The sequence below is a fragment of the Heptranchias perlo genome, chromosome 2, assembly GCF_035084215.1.
Source record: "Heptranchias perlo isolate sHepPer1 chromosome 2, sHepPer1.hap1, whole genome shotgun sequence".
Taxonomy (NCBI): Eukaryota; Metazoa; Chordata; class Chondrichthyes; order Hexanchiformes; family Hexanchidae; genus Heptranchias; species Heptranchias perlo.
This window is the reverse complement of record NC_090326.1, coordinates 79,901,017-79,920,193: the sequence shown is the minus strand read 5'-3', so window position 1 is coordinate 79,920,193 and position 19,177 is coordinate 79,901,017. Positions and strand designations below refer to the sequence as shown.

The window sequence follows — 19,177 nt, the reverse complement described above, 5'->3', positions numbered from 1 at the left end:
TTGACTTTTAATGACCTCTGAAGTGGCTGAGAAAACCACCCAGTTGTGAAAACAATTGTTCAAGAAAGCCCACCACCACTTCTCAGGCCAATTACGGATGGGCAATAAATGCAACTATTCGAAAATCGCCATATTCTGAAATTACTTTTTTTAAGTTATTAATTGCATTTTATTATCACTGCTAGGTGTACTGCGATGTGGAACCAAAGCGCCAGGCTCTAACCCAAGCAAATGCTGAGTTGGCAACAGCCACTGAAAAGCTGGAAGCCATCAGAAAGAAACTTTCAGTAAGTACATAGGACACTTCAGAGTAACACACCTTAAGGATATAAGTAAATGTAGAACAAACAAAAAACAAGATTTGGTCAAAAAAGCCCATTCCCTCCACAGACCATATCCAGTTTGCATTATTAAGGATTCTAACCCATTCAATTTTATAAGGGAGGCAGCCAACCACAGGTAAAATCTCCAAAAAGTTAAAGTTATATGAAATTCCTCCCTGTCCCTTGAGAGAGAGGAGAAAGGGAAGAGGTGGAGAGGGAAGGAACTGGGAAAGAGAATGGGAACCGAGGGAAGAATGGGAGGAGCTAGGAGCAAAATCTAGGCGGGGCTACCTTGACAGCACCAGAAAAAGTGGGAGCCAGATTAAAGGGGCAGAAAAGCCACGAAGACTACATTAAATCTCTCACTGAAGGCATCGGCTGAGACCAAGAACTTCAGCAGATAAGTGCTGGAGGGCAAAATAGAGGAAGAGAAGACCGCTATGAAGTGATTTTCTTCCTCCATCAGGGAACTTTGGGGCCTGCCTGCCACTGCCACAGAGACTACCTCCAGACCTAAGATTTTCTGACCATAGCTTTGAATGGATTAAAAATCAAGGCCTGCGCACACACAGTTTCTCAAAAAGTACTCCAGGAAGGCATGCGTGTGACTGGAAAATATATCTGCATCTTATCAGATAATATGAATAGGAGATGATTTTGAATGTTGGTGTAAAACTTGAGTTGGATCACTAGAGAGGTAAAGTGTTGTCTGGAAATGTTACTGCAGACAATCTTTTGATTACTTTTAAGTATGAACAGATGTTGGCAAGAGAAAATTGTGTGTGTGTTCAGGGTAATATTGAGGGACAGTGATCCTGAGTCTACAGTTAGTAATACCGATGAAACAGTGAGCGTGTCTGTTGATTAACTAAGGAATGAATATATAGGTATAATTATGATACATCTTCACAGTGTGTAATCTCTACAGATAATCACAGCTTTTCAGTTCTACCATTAAAGCCTTGGTGACTAAATTAGGTCAGGTACTGCTGAGTCATAGATGTTTTCCAGTTTATGTAACTTGAGTCTGATTAACAGAAAGTAATTTTGACTTTTACATTTTGGGGTTGATTTTCCTTTTTACTGCAATGGCAATGGATCTTCTGTGGGCCAAGATCAACACCCACTACTTGCAAATACCTCTGACCCAAGCCCATTTCCTGAGGTCAGGTCTTTTACATATTGAGAGTCGGCACCATCAGGGCACCAACTTCAGATGGGGCGGTCAGATTGCTGTGGCAACTTACAACAACTTAGGATGTCCAGCAGTGTCAGCTGAAGGGGGAAAAAAAACAGATTAAAAAGGTTTCAATTTTTATAAAATTCCTGCTTTGACTAAACCTTAGTGAAAGCAAAACAGCCATTTAAATTTTACACCCCCCGTCCTCTCCCTCAGCGCGCTTGCAGGCCATAGCACAGGCACAAGTTCTTTAGCTGTCCTGGAAAGCTGAAACTGGCTCTTGCTGGTAAAATAGACCTCCCACAGAAATACAATGCTAACCCCTTTGAAGTTAGACAGAAACAAATGTCAACAGACGATTGCATCTCTCATAATTACATTAAATCCATAGAAGGCTGCATATCTGTTATCAATATTGAATGTATAGACAATCTTTTGGCAAAAAAGTTTGTGGTTGAATATGACGATTCCAGCCATTTGGACAACTAACACCTTAGGCATCCCATTGTGCTTTCCTTAGCAACACACACCTTGTTAAGCCAGCTGCACCCAACTTATTTAGTCTCTGAGCTGATGGTTTTTCTTTGAGAACTACTCCATGTGACCCAATATTAACTCTTTACATGCTGTTTCTATTAATACAAAATACAAGTTAAAAATTCATTGCAGACAAAAATCCATCTTTTTAAAAATCTATATGATTTCAGTGTATTTGAATGTAAAGTTTATCTTTCCTCAATTTACTTAAGTCGCTCTCTGCTCTTTCTGTAGGTTGACTTTCTTTCCAAATGTTCTATTTGCTTTTGCCTTCTGGCCTGCATCAGTTATCCTTTTGCCTGCTCCCAACCTTTGTGAAACACAGACCACACTGCTCCTTTGCTGCACTAATATAAGCCTCCTGCCTGATCACTGTCAAATTTGTCTCTAACTCAAAGAGCCGCTCCTGCCCATGTATATGGTCTCTGGTTTTGCTACCTTTTCCCGGTATCTCCCGGCTAAGAAGAGTCCTGATTGCTGCTCCCTGATAAGTTTTGTATATTTTCCAGATAGATCCTTAGACAAGGATTAAAGAATTCACAATCCTGAAGAGATGATCTCTCATATTAGTAACTCATCATAAGAACAGGACATGTGCCACAAAGTTTTACAAAAATTGATTCTAAAAAATCTCAATCGCTGTAAAAATTTTATTTCTCAGCAGTTTTGTAGTATAATGATTATAGTAGACTATGGTAACTTGAATTATATAATACAATTGCAGCCTTGTTACTTGCATTATGTAACAAGGTCACTGATTGTAACCACAGAACACTTGCCAGCTATCCTCAGTCTCTTAAAGTGAAGAATAGTCTCATGGGGTATAATGTGGGGAAATGTGAGGTTATTCACTTTGGTAGGAAGAATAGAAAAACAGAATATTTTTTAAATGGTGAGAAATTATTAAATGTTGGTGTTCAGAGAGACTTGGGTGTCCTCATACAAGAAATACAAAAAGTTAGTATGCAGGTACAACAAGCAATTAGGAAGGCAAATGGCATGTTGGCCTTTATTGCAAGGGGGTTGGAGTACAAGAGTAAGGGAGTCTTACTACAGTTGTACAGGGCATTGGTGAGACCTTACCTGGAGTACTGCGTCCAGTTTTGGTCTCCTTATCTAAGGAAGGATATACTTGCCTTAGAGGCGGTGCAATGAAGGTTCACTAGATTAATTCCTGGATGAGAGGGTTGTCCTATGAAGAGAGGTTGAGTAGAATGGGTCTATACTCTATGGCGTTTCGAAGAATGAGAGGTGATCTCATTGAAACATATAAGATTATGAGGGGGCTTGACAGGGTAGATGCTGAGAGATTATTTCCTCTGGCTAGAGAGTCTAGAACAGGGGACATAATCACAGGATACGGAGTCGGCCATTCAAGACTGAGATGAGGAGGAATTTCTTCATGCAGAGAGTTGTGAATCTTTGGAATTCTCTATCCCAGAGGGTGGTGGATGTTGAGTCATTGAATATATCCAAGGCTGAGATAGATAGATTTTTGGACTTAAGGGGAATCAAGGGATATGGGGATCAGGCGGGTAAGTGGAGTTGAGGTCGAAGATCAGCCATGATCTTACTGAACGGCGGAGCAGGCTCGAGGGGCCATATGGCCTAATCCTGCCCCTATTTCTTATGTTCTTATGTCACGATTTTCTCCCTCTCTGTAAATTTAGAGAAAATGTAATTGTCTAATGAAGCGTCATACAATTAGGATGACTACTGTTTTATGTGAGATAAAATAGCAACTGTTTTAGGTTTTAATCTCTATTTATTTTGGTTCTTGTATTTGAAATTAAATGAAATTACTGTAATTCATGAGATCAGGGCACATGATTTAACAGCACTCGATCAAAATGTGTCACATCAGAAGGAGGGTATGATTTTTTTTCTCACTTCTTATTTCTTTAATGTTTATTATTTACTCCTGTTTAGGTCCTCCCTCTCCTTAATCATAAAATATTTTTTTTTAAATAAAAAAGAGGTCTAAATTGTATAATCTCTAAATAGACATGAACACAATCTTTCAGTTACTGCTTCAACAGCAAATTAAATATTTTCTGTAAGTAAGCACTTTATTTTCCTTTGTCTGTGTATAGGATCTAGATGCTAACTTATGCAGACTCACTGCTGGTTTTGAAAGAGCCACAGCGGAGAAGGTACGATGTCAAGGTGAAGTAAATCGGACCAACAGGACAATTGAACTAGCAAACCGTCTTGTCAAGGGGCTTGAGGTAAGGCATTATTTTAGAACATAAGAATAGGAACATAATTTTTATAATCAGAAAAAGGTCATTTAATCCAAACAAACCTGTCCCTTATTTGTCAATCAACCTTACCTACTCACCACATCCCTCAATCCCTTCTTTCTTCAGAAACAGATCCAATTGTCTCTTTATCCTATTTATATTATTTACTTCAGTGGCTTTCTTTATTTGGTTGTTCTTGGGATGTGCACAATACTGGCAATGCAGTATTTATTGTCCATTTCTAGTTGTCCTGAGGGTATTAAGAGTCAATCACACAAGCCCCAATTTTAACCGGAAGCAGGAATCAGGCGAGGCGAGCACCAAGCCCCCCCTGACCTCGGCAGTGAGAGACCCAGGTGATTTTAACACCTGGGCCTCATCTACATGCCTTTGGCCAGTTTCCCACCCAAAATGGATGGGAAGCGGCAGCTGGCCGGTGGGCGAGAGTGGAGTTTTGTGTGGGAGGAGGCCACCGGCCAGCACCACAGGGAAGCTCAGGGGAAGGAAGTTTCGAGATGGTCTCGCAGGAGAGAAGGGGCGAGCCCAGGGCAGGGGAGGTCTAAACTTTCCTGTGAGGCCCAGAGGAGCACTCCGGCTCTTCCAGGCCCTAGAGGAAAGTAAAAAAGCTTATATGCTTGCACCTCTTCTAGTCCTAAATCCTCTTCCCATTATCTTCACCTGGTGGGAAATCCACAATGGCTGCCCTGCTCAGGCCACAGATAAAATTGCAGTTGGGGCTTAATGAAGTCATGGGACCCCAATATTTAAAGAAGGCCCCCCCCCAGCTTCAGATAGCTGACATTGCTGCCTGCTCAGAAGAGCAGGATAAAATTGGAGATGGTGGGATCGGTGTGGGATGTCGGGTATATCTCCCGGCTGATTTTAACTATAGTGTAGGACCAGGTATGGGTGGCTGATTGCCTTCCCTGAAGAATTAGTGAACCAGTTGGGTTTTTACAACAATCCAGTTGCTTTCATGGTTATTTCCCTGGTGCCAGCTCATAAATTACTAGATTTATTTAATTCATTTTCACAGCTTGCTGTGGTGAAACTTAAACTAACAACCTCTGAGTTGCTAGTTTGATACCATAATCGTTAGGCTACTGTACCTTGCTCTGATAACTTATTCTACAAATCTATTACTCTTTGTGTGACTTACCTGCTTACTTCTAACTTGCTCATTTTTAATGTTACCTTTGGTATTTGAATACTTCACTATATTGAACAATTTATCTGCAATTTTGTCAATGCTTCATGATCTCAAAAAAAAGTAATTTAAGTCATTTCAAAGTTCTGATCATACGTCCACCACAAACTCCGTTCCACAGCCACTGATTCCACTCCCCTCCCTGGCCACCATCTCAGTCTGAACCAGACCGTTCGCAACCTCGGTGTCCTATTTGACCCTAAGCTGAGCTTCTGAACCTATATCTTCTCCATCACTAACTCCTCCTACTTCCATCTCCATTATGTAGAAATCATAGAAAATTTATGGCACAGAAGGAGGCCATTTGGCCCATCATGTCTGTGCCGGCCGAAAATGGGCCACCCTGCCTAATCCCACTTTCCAGCACTAGGTAGGTTATGGCACTTCAGGTGCACATCCAGGTACTTTTCAAATGAGTTGAGGGTTTCTGCCTCTACCACCCTTGCAGGCAGTGAGTTCCAGACCCTCACCACCCTCTGGGTGAAAAAATGTTTCCTCATCTCCCCTCTAATCCTTCTACCAATCACTTTAAATCTGTGCTCCCTGGTTATTGACCTCTCTGCTAAGGGAAATAGGTCCTATCTATCCACTCTATCTAGGCCCCTCATAATTTTGTACCCCTGAATTAAATCACCCCTCAGCCTTCTCTGTTCCAAAGGGAACAACCCCAGCCGATCCAATCTTTCCTCATTGTTGCCAGGACTGGAGAATCTTCGTAAATCCCCTCTGTACCCTCTCTAGTGCAATTACATCCTTCCTGTAATGTGGTGACCAGAACTGTACACAGTACTCAAGCTGTGGCCTAACTAGTGTTTTATACTGTTCCAGCATAACCTCCCTGCTCTTATATTCTATGCCTTGGCTAATAAAGGAAAATATTCCATATGCCTTCTTAACCACCTTATCTGCCTGTCCTGCTACCTTCAGGGATCTGTGGACATGCACTCCAAGGTCCCTCACTTCCTGTACACCTCTCAGTATCCTCCCATTTATTGTGTACTCCCTTGCCTTGTTTTCCCTCCCCAAATGCAATACCTCACACTTCTCCGGATTGAATTCCATTTGCCACTTTTCTGCCCACCTGACCAGTCCATTGATATCTTCCTGCAATCTACAGCTTTCCTCCTCACTATCAACCACACGGCCAATTTTTGTATCATCTGCAAACTTTTTAATCATGCCCCCTACATTTGAGTCCAAATCATTAAAATATATCACAAAAAGCAAGGGATCTAGTACTGAGCCCTGCGGAACCCATTGGAAACAATGTTCCAGTCACAAAAACACCCGTCGACGATTACCCTTTGCTTCCTGCCACTGAGCCAATTTTGGATCCAACTTGCCACTCTCCTTTGGATCCCATGGGCTTGTACTTTTTTGAGCAGTCTGCCATGCGGCCTTGTCAAAAGCCTTGATAAAATCCAAGTAGACCGTCTCCATCACTGCCTCAGCCCAACTGCTGCTGAAGCCCTCATCTATGCTTTTGTTGCCTCCTGACTCGACTATTTCTATGCTCTCCTGGCCAGCCTCACATCTTCCACCCTCCATAAACTAGAGCTCATCCAAAACCCGTATCCTAACTCGCATCAAGTCCTGTTCACCCATCACCCCTTTGCTCGCCAACATTGGCTCCCAGTCCACTAACACCTAGAATTAAAAATTCTTATCCTTGTGTTCAAATCCCTCCATGGCTTCGCCCCTCCCTAGCTCTGTAACATCCTCCAGCCCTACAACTCTCCAAGAACTCTGCGTTCCTCCAGCTCTGGCCTCTTGTGCGTCCCCAACTTCCTTTGCCCCACCATCGGCGGCCGTACCTTCAGCTGCCTAGGTGCTAAGCTCTGGAATTCCCTCCCTAAACCTCTCTGCCTCTTCACCTCTCTCTCCTCCTTAAGACGCTCCATAAAAAATATATCTTTGACCAAGCTTTTGGTCACCAGTCCTCAGGGCAGTGTCCTAGGCCCAACCATCTTCAGCTGCTTCATCAATGACCTTCCCTCCATCATAAGGTCAGAAATGGGGATGTTCGCTGATGATTGCACAGTGTCCAGTTCCATTCGCAACCCCTCAAATAATGAAGCAGTCCGAGCCCGCATGCAGCAAGACCTGGACAACATAGTGGCAAGTAACATTCGCGCCAGATAAGTGCCAGGCAATGACCACCTCCAACAAGAGAGAGTCTAACCACCTCCCCTTGACATTCAACGGCATTACCATCGCCGAATCCCCCACCATCAACATCCTGGGGGTCACCATTGACCAGAAACTTAACTGGACCAGCCATATAAATATTGTGGCTACGAGAGCAGGTCAGAGGCTGGGTATTCTGCGGCGAGTGACTCACCTCCTGACTCCCCAAAGCCTTTCCACCATCTACAAGGCACAAGTCAGGAGTGTGATGGAATACCCTCCACTTGCTTGGATGAGTTCAGCTCCAACAACACTCAAGAAGCTCGACACCATCCAGGTTAAAGCAGCCCGCTTGATTGGCACCCCATCCACCACCCTAAACATTCACTCCCTTCACCACCGGCGCACAGTGGCTACAGTGTGTACCATCCACAGGATGCACTGCAGCAACTCGCCAAGGCTTCTTCGACAGCACCTCCCAAACCCACGACCTCTACCACCTAGAAGGACAAGAGCAGCAGGCACATGGGAACAACACCACCTGCACGTTCCCCTCCAAGTCACACACCATCCCGACTTGGAAATATATCGCCGTTCCTTCGTCGCTGGGTCAAAATCCTGGAACTCCCTTCCTAACAGCACTGTGGGAGAACCTTCACCACATGGACGACAGCGGTTCAAGAAGGCGGCTCACCACCACCTTCTCAAGGGCAATTAGGGATGGGCAATAAATGCCGGCCTCGCCAGCGACGCCCACATCCCATGAACAAATAAAAGAAAATGCCGCCTCCTTTGGCTTGGTTAATTTTTTGTTTTGTGAAGCACCATGGAACATTTTACTATGTTCAAGGCGCTATATAAATGCACGATGTTGTTTGTTCACAGCATCAGATGTTGCAAGCTATGAACTGAAATTAATACATTTTGATTTAGTTCATTTATTAGAATAAACAAAACATTATTATACTTATTTACTGCTTGTTTTTGTGTGCAAGTGGACACCAAAGCAACCCTTTAAGCTGTTGTTATTCATGTGAGGCTAATAGTGTTTGTTTGTGCCCCAAGCAATATTTGCATTCTGTTTGATGATAAGCTTCAAATTAATTTCACAGCCTCTGCCCCCTTTACATTAGTGGATTACAACCAAGTCAGAACTAATCTGTGCATGCCAGGCATTACATATGTGCCAATCAGGCTTGGTGACAAAAATCCTAAATTGAGTACGGGTATCCAATCGAGTTTATTCTTTGTCAGTAATAGCAATTATAAGAGGAATGATTTTGCAGTAAGTTTGATGGAGGTACAGTCAGATTCCGTTCAGCATACATTATTTACAGATATATATTGAATAATACAATTTGACCACTGGTAAATTTAATAATGTTTCTAATTTGTTTAGATTAGAATGGAAGACTACTAATGACTCAGAACATTAGTTATGGAGCTAGTTTGAGAGACATAGTACATTTAAAACCTTTCAGTGATTCCAAGACAGATGATTTTGTCTATATATCATAGACAAGCATTTGGATAATAAATCACATGGAAGGACCCCAGTATATATTTAATCATTAACTTACTCCCAGGCCGAACAGCTGCTGAAAATTAGAAAGGGTCACCTTAGACTAAATGACATTATGTGCAATCTATAACACATTAGGATGAAATTATAGTGATTTTTAACTGTCTGAAAATTTATTGCAGTACATGAAATAGCTCCTAAACCCTTGTTGCGAAAATGTCATCAATGATAAATTATGTAAAGATGGTATGTTAAAATTATTACAACACTAACTAGAGTCCAAATTGATGAACAGTGAATATTTTCACTCAACTTTCAATGCCATTTGCAAGATCAACTTGTATACTTTGTCAGTTATTGCCCACCAACCAGAGATGAAAAGAGGATGGATTAAGCAAAATGTGTCTTACAAATAAATATCTCCTTAGCAGGATTGCTCATTCAATGATTTATTGAGACAGGCAATTGTACCCGTAAAAATAAAGAAAAAGATGCCAGAAAAAGTTTTTGCTGTGGAACTACATAAAGAACTGATTTAATTTGTATATTCCAAGACAATTAAAAATTATATCTGCACACTCTGTTCCTATATTTAGACTTTTAAAATATTGCCAAGGTTACTTTCCATCTTTCTGAGTGTATGTCCAGAATTATTGATGGAAAGCTACGACACAGTATTTCACAACAAGCTAAATATCAATAAAATATTAGGGATTATTTTCATATATGTAAAGTTGAGAACTTAGTCTACGTATTACATTGAAGTAGCCTTAATGGACAATTAATGCATTACTTGTTGGTTTTCATCTTTGCATGATGTCAAACTCAGTAACATTTTATTCCCCAGAAATCTGAATATATAGTTTATGACAAAACATAAGGTGCGTCAGGGAGCTAGTAATAGTCTTTGGTTTCCAGGATGCAATTGGTCTGCTCTTATATATATATTTTAACTTTTGACTCGTTATGTGCAAGGGGGTCATTTATCATCAAGGCTTAACTAGGTGCAACCTCCCTGAAGTAATTCCAATGTTTTTCCTATTGCAATGAGTGTGTGGCTTTATTTTTTTTATTCGTTCATGGAATGTGGGCGTCGCTGGTGAGGACGGCATTTATTGCCCATCCCTAATTGCCCTTGAGAAGGTGGTGGTGAGCCGCCTTCTTGAACCGCTGCAGTCCGTGTGGTGACGGTTCTCCCACAATGCTATTAGGAAGGGATTTCCAGGATTTTGACCCAGCGACGATGAAGGAACGGCGATATATTTCGAAGTCGGGATGGTGTGTGACTTGGAGGGGAACGTGCAGGTGGTGTTGTTCCCATGTGCCTGCTGCTCTTGTCCTTCTAGGTGGTAGAGATCGCAGGTTTGGGAGGTGCTGTCGAAGAAGCTTTGGCGAGTTGTTGCAGTGCATCCTGTGGATGGTACACACTGCAGCCACAGTGCGTCAGTGGTGAAGGGAGTGAATGTTTAGGGTGGTGGATGGGGTGCCAATCAAGCGGGCTGCTTTATCCTGGATGGTGTCGAGCTTCTTGAGTGTTGTTGGAGCTGCACTCATCCAGGCAAGTGGAGAGTGTTCCATCACACTCCTGACTTGTGCCTTGTAGATGGTGGAAAGGCTTTGGGAAGTCAGGAGGTGAGTCACTCGCCGTAGAATACCCAGCCTCTGACCTGCTTTTGTAGCCTCAATATTTATATGGCTGGTCCAGTTAAGTTTCTGGTCAATGGTGACCCCCAGGATGTTGATGGTGGGGGATTCGGCGATGGTAGTGCTGTTGAATGTCAATGGGAGGTGTTTAGACCCTCTCTTGTCGGAGATGGTCATTGCCTGGCACTTGTCTGGCATGAATGTTACTTGCCATTTATGAGCCCAAGCCTGGATGTTGTCCAGGTCTTGCTGCATGCGGGCTCGGACTGCTTCATTATTTGTGGGGTTGCGAATGGAACTGAACACTGGGCAATCATCAGCGAACATCCCTATTTCTGACCTTATGATGGAGGGAAGGTCATTGATGAAGCAGCTGAAGATGGTTGGGCCTAGGACACTGCCCTGAGGAACTCCTGCAGCATTGCCCTGGGGCTGAGATGATTGGCCTCCAACAGCCACTACCATCTTCCTTTGTGCTAGGTATGACTCCAGCCACTGGAGAGTTTGCCCCCTGATTCCCATTGACTTCAATTTTACTAGGGCTCCTTGGTGCCACACTTGGTCAAATGCTGCCTTGATATTAAAGGCAGTGACTCTAACCTCACCTCTGGAATTCAGCTCTTTTGTTCATGTTTGGACCAAGGCTGTAATGAGGTCTGGAGCCGAGTGGTCCTGGCGGAACCCAAACTGAGCATCGGTGAGCAGGTTATTGGTGAGTAAGTGCCGCTTGATAGCACTGTCGACGATACCTTCCATCACTTTGCTGATGATTGAGAGTAGACTGATGGGCTGGTAATTGGCCGGATTAGGTCGTCCTGCTTTTTGTGGACAGGACATACCTGGGCAATTTTCCACATTGTCGGGTGGATGCCAGTGTTGTAGCTGTACTGGAACAGCTTGGCTAGAGGCGCAGCTAGTTCTGGAGCACAAGTCTTCAGCACTACAGCCCGGATGTTGTCGGGGCCCATAGCCTTTGCTGTATCCAGTGTACTCAGCCGTTTCTTGATATCACGTGGAGTGAATCGAATTAGCTGAAGACTGGCTTCTGTGATGGTGGGGATATCGGGAGGAGGCCGAGATGGATCATCCGCTCGGCACTTCTGGCTGAAGATAGTTGTAAACGCTTCAGCCTTGTCTTTTGCACTCACGTGCTGGACTCCGCCATCATTGAGGATGAGGATGTTTGCAGAGCCTCCTCCTCCCGTTAGCTGTTTAATTGTCCACCACCATTCACGACCGGATGTGGCAGGACTGCAGAGCATTGATCTGATCCGTTGGTTGTGGAATCGCTTAGCTCGGTCTATAGCATGTTGCTATGCAAGTGTAGGTGGGTAAAGGACAGAATATTATAAAACCATTTGTGCTACAGCTGCCATGATCCTGGTTTAATAATTCTTGTTTACCAGAAAATCTGTATTTTGTTCAATGGCATGGCGCAGTAGTTTACGCCATTATTGGAATGATTAAATTCCTAAGTTAACTGGTTTTCCAGCATGCTTAAAGACTGCTCCTGCACATTCTGTAGTGCAGCATTATGGAGGACAAATGGGCACTTAAACCAAGATAGGTTTGTGGTTATTTATCCGTATCTGCAGAAATAATAACACTAATATCAAGGATGCTTGGGTTAGATTTCTCAAATTTGATCCCCTCTCACTCAAAATTCTATGCCAGAATCACAAATTCAAAAATCCACTTCCTTGTTCCACTGGAAAACAAAACTTGTTCAGTAAGAATTTTTATTTTTCATTTTCCTTCAAATTGAACACATTAAAGCTCGGTGGTGAACTGAAATTGGTTTCATTTGTACTATTGCATTGGGATCCTTGTGCTACTACCTGTTAATTCCGATTTTAATGTGTTCGCACTGTCTACATCACGCAAGAAATAGTTTTTTAATATTGTTTCAAAAGAATTGCCTTAAAAGGAGTTCCAGCACCAGATCAGCCAGTGAAGAGAAGTTGGAAGATTTGCTTACTGATAACAAGATCAATTCTTTTGAAGAGTAAAATGTTGGGGCTGTTTTTGGTTCTTTTTTAGTTTTTTAAAGAGTTCATTATTTTAATGAGTAATCCTGAAATGAAAAAAAAATAGAAATTGTGGATCATGCAGCTTTAATAGTACTTAATGACAGTACTTAATGTTGTAAGGGTGTCATCTACAGCTGTTTATAGTGTAATGGGAAACTGGGTCATAACAAGTATAAGTCTGTCTCCATTACCCTAGCAACGTGAATAAAGACAAAACAATCAAAAAATCTTGCAGCTTTAACATAGTGTGTGGGGCGAATTATGGGTCTAGTTTATGGACCTAGTTTTAATGTGATATGGTTATAGTGCATATTTTTCTTAATAAGAATTAATGGACTTCCCAGGGCATTCCTCACGACAAGTCAGATGATACACTACTTTACAAGAAGCATGTTAAACTGTTGAATTTTGAGATCTTTTTAAACCATCTTACCCTAGATTATTTCTGCTCTGGTATCTTGGATCACTCTCATGGGTGAGCTCCAACTCCCCAAACCTTCAAGGATGTCTATCCTTACCTGGAGATCTAGGCAAACTTTTGGTAACACACCCAGATAAATGAGCCAAAAATCCTGCTTGGTAATTTCTTTTAGGCACTCAATTAATTTATGCTTCAATAAGATCCCACTTTAATATTTGAAAGTAGTAGAATATCACAGTAGCAAACAAATTTCTTACATATGTGAATAATCCAAGAATAATAAAACATAGTTATATATTTTTAGTAGAGCATTTTTCTTCTTTTGAACAAACAAAATAATAAAAAATTGAAGAACTAAACTAATCCTTTGAAAATGGTTTTTAAATGTTCACAGTATTTCTCTTCTTTCATGAATATCAACATGTCCTATCTGAATTGCTTTTCTGAGACTTTTAAACTGTTGCTCTCATGAAATTATCTAACTGACAACGGCTGTATGAACAGAACAGCTCCTTTTTTATATACAGGAAAGAGTTACTGGAACTTCCTGGACCTATTTGGCCCTGAGCTGAGCTTCTGACCTCCATCCTCTCCATCACCAAGACCGCCTACTTCCACCTCAGTATCGTCGCCCGTCTCCGCCCCTGCCTCAGCTCATCTGCTGCTGAAACCCATATCCATGCCTTTGTTGCCTCTGGATTCAACTATTCCAATGCTCTCCCGGCTGGCCTCCCACCTTGTACTCTCCATAAACTTGAGCACATCCAAAACTCTGCTGCCCGTATCCTAACTCGCACCAAGTCCCGTTCACCCGTCACCCCTGTGCTCACTGACCTACATTGACTCCTGGTCTGGGAATGCCTCTGTTTTAAAATTCTCATCCTTGTTTTCAAATCCCTCCATGGCCTAGCTCCTCCCTATCTCTTTAACCTCCTCCTGCCCTACAAACCTCTGAGATGTCTGCACTCCTCCAATTCTGGCCTCTTGCGCGTCCCCTGATTTTCATCGCTCCACATTGCTAAGCTCTGGAATTTCCTCCCTAAACCTCTTTACCTCTCGCTCCTCCATTAAGACGCACCTTAAAGCCTACCTCTTTGATCAAGCTTTTGTTCACTTGTCCTAATATCGCCTAATGTGCCTTGATGTCAAATTTTTTTTTGATAACACTCCTGTGGGAGCCTTGGGACGTTTTACTATGTTAAAGACGCTATATAAATGCAAGTTGTTGTTGTTGATCTTCTGACTTAGAAGCAAAAGGCCCACGAGCTGAGCTAAGCTTACACTGAGCCACTATCCCTGTTGGGTGAATCCTACTACCACATTATTCCCCTTAAACTCCTGTTTTCATGCATAGGACTATATATCAGATTTTTATTTTAATATTGATTGTTGTGAATTCAAGCCCATTCAATCTGACATGCCTTGATAATTCTGAAAAACATTTAGGCCAAGATTTTCTGCCCCTAATTCACCGAGTTGTTTGGCTGGCGAGAGGGGGAAATGGGTCAGGAACTTGTTCTGTCAGGTCCCCACCTATTTTACGGTTATCTAATTTCCCACTGGACATGAGCACATGTTTTATAATGATATGCAAGTGATGTAAAATGCATCACCGTCCGCAGTTCTGTAATTTGTTCATAAGAAGACAGTACATAAGGGACGAATTTTCGTCCATGGCTTACAAAACCACAACTTGAATTTATATAATGCCTTTAACATAGTAAAACGTCCCAAGGCACTTCTCAGGAGTGCTATTAAACAAAATTTGAACATCAATGCTATGCTTGGCGCAAGGGGGGTTTAAAGGGCCAAAAAGTCTATGCAATCGGTAATTGACCAATTGTATATGCATCAGCAGCTATGAAGGGTTTCTGGTTTCCCTTAAAATACGATCATTTTGTTTTTACAATGAGCCCTTTTATGGATTGGCCTTTGGAGGCCCAATAAATGAGGTCCAGGACAAAGGGTGGCCCTCTTAGACTGAGATGACTATGCAGATAAAAAATCTTTTTTTTTGTATGAGCCCTCTTTGAAATACCTGTTCTAAATTGCTGTTGAGTATCCAGAATGGCATTCAGGCATCCCAACCACATTAGGAGAAGCATCCCTAATTTAAATGAAAACCAGGGCCATAATGAGCACAGCCATAGGCACTTTCATGAACATAAGAACGTAAGAAATAGGAGCAGGAGTAGGCCATATGGCCCCTCGAGCCTGCTCTGCCATTCAATCAGATCATGGCTGATTTTCAACCTCAACTCCACTTTCCTGCCCAATCCCCATATCCTTTGATTCCTCTAGAGTCCAGAAATCAATCTATCTCTCAGCCTTGAATATACTCAACCACTCAGCATCCACAGTCCTTCGGGGTAGAGAATTCCAAAGATTCACAACCCTTTGAGTGAAGAAATTCCTCCTTATCACAGTCTTAAATGGGCGACCCCTTATCCTGCGGCTATGCCCTCTAGTTCTAGACTCTCCAGCCAGGGGAAACACCCTCTTAGCGTCTACCTTGTCAAGCCCCCTCAGAATCTTATATGTTTCAATGAGATCACCTCTCGTTCTTCTAAACTCCAGAGAGTATAGGCCCATTCTACTCAACCTCTCCATATAGGACAACCCTCTCATCCCAGGAATTAATCTAGTGAACCTTCGTTGCACCGTCTCTAAGGCAAGTATATCCTTCCTTAGATAAGGAGACCAAAACTGTACACAGTACTCCAGGTGAGGTCTCACCAAAGCCCTGTACAATTGTAGTAAGACTTCCTTACTCTTGTACTCCAACCCCCTTGCAATAAAGACCAACATGCCATTTGCCTTCCTAATTGCTCGCTTTACCTGCATACTAACTTTTTGTGTTTCTTGTACCAGGACACTCAAGTCTCTCTGGACACCAACATTTAATAGTTTCTGACCATTTAAAAAATATTCTGTTTTTCTATTCTTCCTACCAAAGTGAATAACCTCACATTTCAGCACATTATACTCCATCTGCCACCTTCTTGCCCACTCACTTAATCTGTCTATATCCCTTTGCAGACTCTTTGGGCCCGAATTTAGCAGGCCTGCGGGTTCCCAGCGGGTGGTCCTCCGGGAGCGTGGCCAACACGCTCGGCGAAATTAGTGGGTTGCCCGCGCGATCGTAGCAGGCAACCCACTAATAGGAATCAATTACCTGCTGCTCCGGGGTCCACGGCGCTGGCCTGCGCGTCGGTCGGGCTGCGCATGCGCAGTACGATCTGTCAGCTGGAGGCTCTCTAGTTAAAGGGGCAGTCCTCCACTGACAGATGCTGCAACCAATGGGACAAATTGCAGCATGGAGCAGCCCAGGGGGAAGGCTGCTCCCAGTTTAATGATGCCTCACCCCAGGTATCATCAGATGGGGTGAGGAGGAGGGGGAGGACACAGATCTTCCCCCCCGGCGGGCGGGAGGAAGCGGCCTGCCTCTGCCACCAAGAAGGCCTGGCTCGAGGTGGCAGAGGGGGTCACCTGCGCAACCAACATATCGCCCACCTGCATACAGTGCAGGAGGCGCTGCAATGACCGCAGTAGGTCAGCCGCAGTGAGAACACGAAGTCTTTCCCCTACACTCCGTCTGCCACAACACTGCCCCCACCCCACATCTCCTTCGGCACCGCCAACACTATTCTGTCACATCACCCTTCGTACCCACTCACACCCCATCCTCATCTTACCTCCACCTACTCACCTCGCCAGTACTCACCCTGCCACTAACACGCAACCCAATCCTCATACAATCTCATTGCTCCATCCCATACTCACCCTCTCGTGCATCTCCCTCACGGCCAGCCTCACTCAACCTGCCACCACCTGTGCTGCAGCCACAGGGCATGCATCACATATGTGCAGTAGGCAGCGTAAGGCAAACGTCTCGTCAGCATGAAGGGGGTGCACAAGGGTGTCTGAGGGTTTGTCATGGGTGTTACCCATATTGAATTTCAGAGCAACAAACAGCACACATTATATTGACACCACCACTGCCATGTCTCCGCGAATCCTGTCCGTTGTGTCCAATAATGCCCGCTCCTGGGTATCACTATGAGGACCCACCACTGATGCCACCCATCGTGTTACTGCAGAGTAGGTGCAGGTGTATTTGCAGGGCTCATCCGCGCAGACGACTGAGAGACATCGGCGGTGTAGCCGGCTGCACCCTGGAAGGATGCGGAGGAGAAGGTGTGGAGGGCAGTGGTGACTTTGCCAGCGACAGGTAAGCAGTTGGTGCTGGGGCCAGCCAGGAGCAGCTCGGCATGAAAGAGGCTGCAGATCTCCACGACTACATGTCGAGCGAATCTGCGCCTCCCTGTGCACTGCTGCTCGGAGAGGTCCGGGGAGCTGCGCCTCGGTCTGTGGACCCTGTGGCGAGGGTAGTGCCCTCTGCGACGTGTCTCTCTCTGCGGTAGCCCTCCCTCCTGCTGTGCAGGTGGGCGTGCAACAACACCGTGTTGGGGGGATCCACGTCTCTGCGGCGGACGGCGTGGACTGCGAGGCTGCTGGTGCTGGTCATGCTCTTCGTCCTCCGAGGGTCTCCACACACCACCCAACTGGCAGGTGTTGGTCTGAGGGGTTGTGCAGGGTAGGTGTGTGGTTCCTCAGACTGGGGCTGCGGTTTCGTGTCGGTCTGTCCTCTGGCTTGGCGGGGGGTGGTGGAGGGCAGGGGTTGCCCTATGTGACGCGGTGGCCTCCTGCGTGGGTGACGGCTCTCCCCCGTGGAGCGCACCTTGGCACCTGCCACAGGCTGCTGGCTGCAACACGCCTGGTTGGAGGGAGACTGTTTCCCCCAGTGTGGGAAACTCACTGCCTTGAACCGAAAATCCCACACTTCCTCTTTTGACAGCTGCTTCAGCTCATTAACTGACCACAACGAGCAAGGTAAGTACTCTCAAGTGGAACCCCGCTGGCTTTAATTGCCTGCGGGATTCCCACCAGCGCTGACGTGCGCGCGCAGCCCTGCACGTCAGCGCGGTACCCGGAAGTGGCCGGGATTTCGTCGCGATCCGGTCACGTGACTGGATATCGGGATTTTCGGGGCCACCCCGCTGGGAACCCGCCGGAAACACGATCCTAAAATCGAGCCCTTTGTGTTCTCCTCACAGCTTACTTTCTCACCCAGCTTTGTATTGTCAGCAAACTTGGATACATTATACTCGGTCCCTCCAACCAAGTCATTAATATAGATTGTAAATAGCTGAGGTCCAAGCACCGATCCTTGCGCTACCCCACTAGTTACAGCCTGCCCACCCAAAAATGATCCATTTATCCTTACTCTGTTTTCTGTCCATTAACCAATCCTCTATCCATGCAAATATGTTACCCCCAACCCCATGAACCCTTATCTTGTGTAACAACCTTTTATGTGGCACTTTATCGAATGCGTTTTGAAAATCCAAATATGTTACATCCACTGGTTCCTCTTTCTCTACCCTGCTAGTTACATCCTCAAAAAACTTAAATTTGTCAAACATGATTTCCCTTTCATAAAACCATGTTGGCTCTGCCCAATCATATTATGATGTTCTAAGTGCCCTGTTACCACTTCCTTAATAATGGATTCCAGCATTTTCCTGACAAAAGATGTCAGGCTAACTGGCCTATCGTTCCCTGTTTTTTCTCTCCCTCCTTTCTTGAATAGTGGGATTACATATGCTATCTTCCAGTCGGCTGGGACCGTTCTAGAATCTATGGAATTTTGGAAGATCATGACAGATGTATCCACTATCTCTGCAGCCATCTCTTTTAGAACTCTTAGATGTAGGCCATTAGATCCAGAGGATTTATCGGCTTTTAGTCTTATTAATTTCTGAAGTGCCTTATAGTACGCTATGTGAACAGGATGCTGAGAAGGCCTCTGAGAAGGCGCCTGATGTGCATCAGTGCTATGGTAATTAAGCATCGTGCTATCTCTCTTCAGTTTAGAAGAAT

General features: G+C 44.2%; 1 protein-coding gene across 1 annotated transcript in view; it reads left to right on the top strand.

Annotated features, from left to right (window-relative positions):
- LOC137332178 (dynein axonemal heavy chain 11-like) overlaps positions 1–19,177 on the top strand; it is a 380,453-nt gene that overhangs the window by 277,208 nt on the left and 84,068 nt on the right. Inside the window, exons 61-62 of the mRNA XM_067995882.1 lie at positions 186–287; positions 4,134–4,268. Coding sequence (XP_067851983.1) covers positions 186–287; positions 4,134–4,268 — 237 coding nt within the window. The remainder of the gene's footprint in view (positions 1–185; positions 288–4,133; positions 4,269–19,177) is intronic.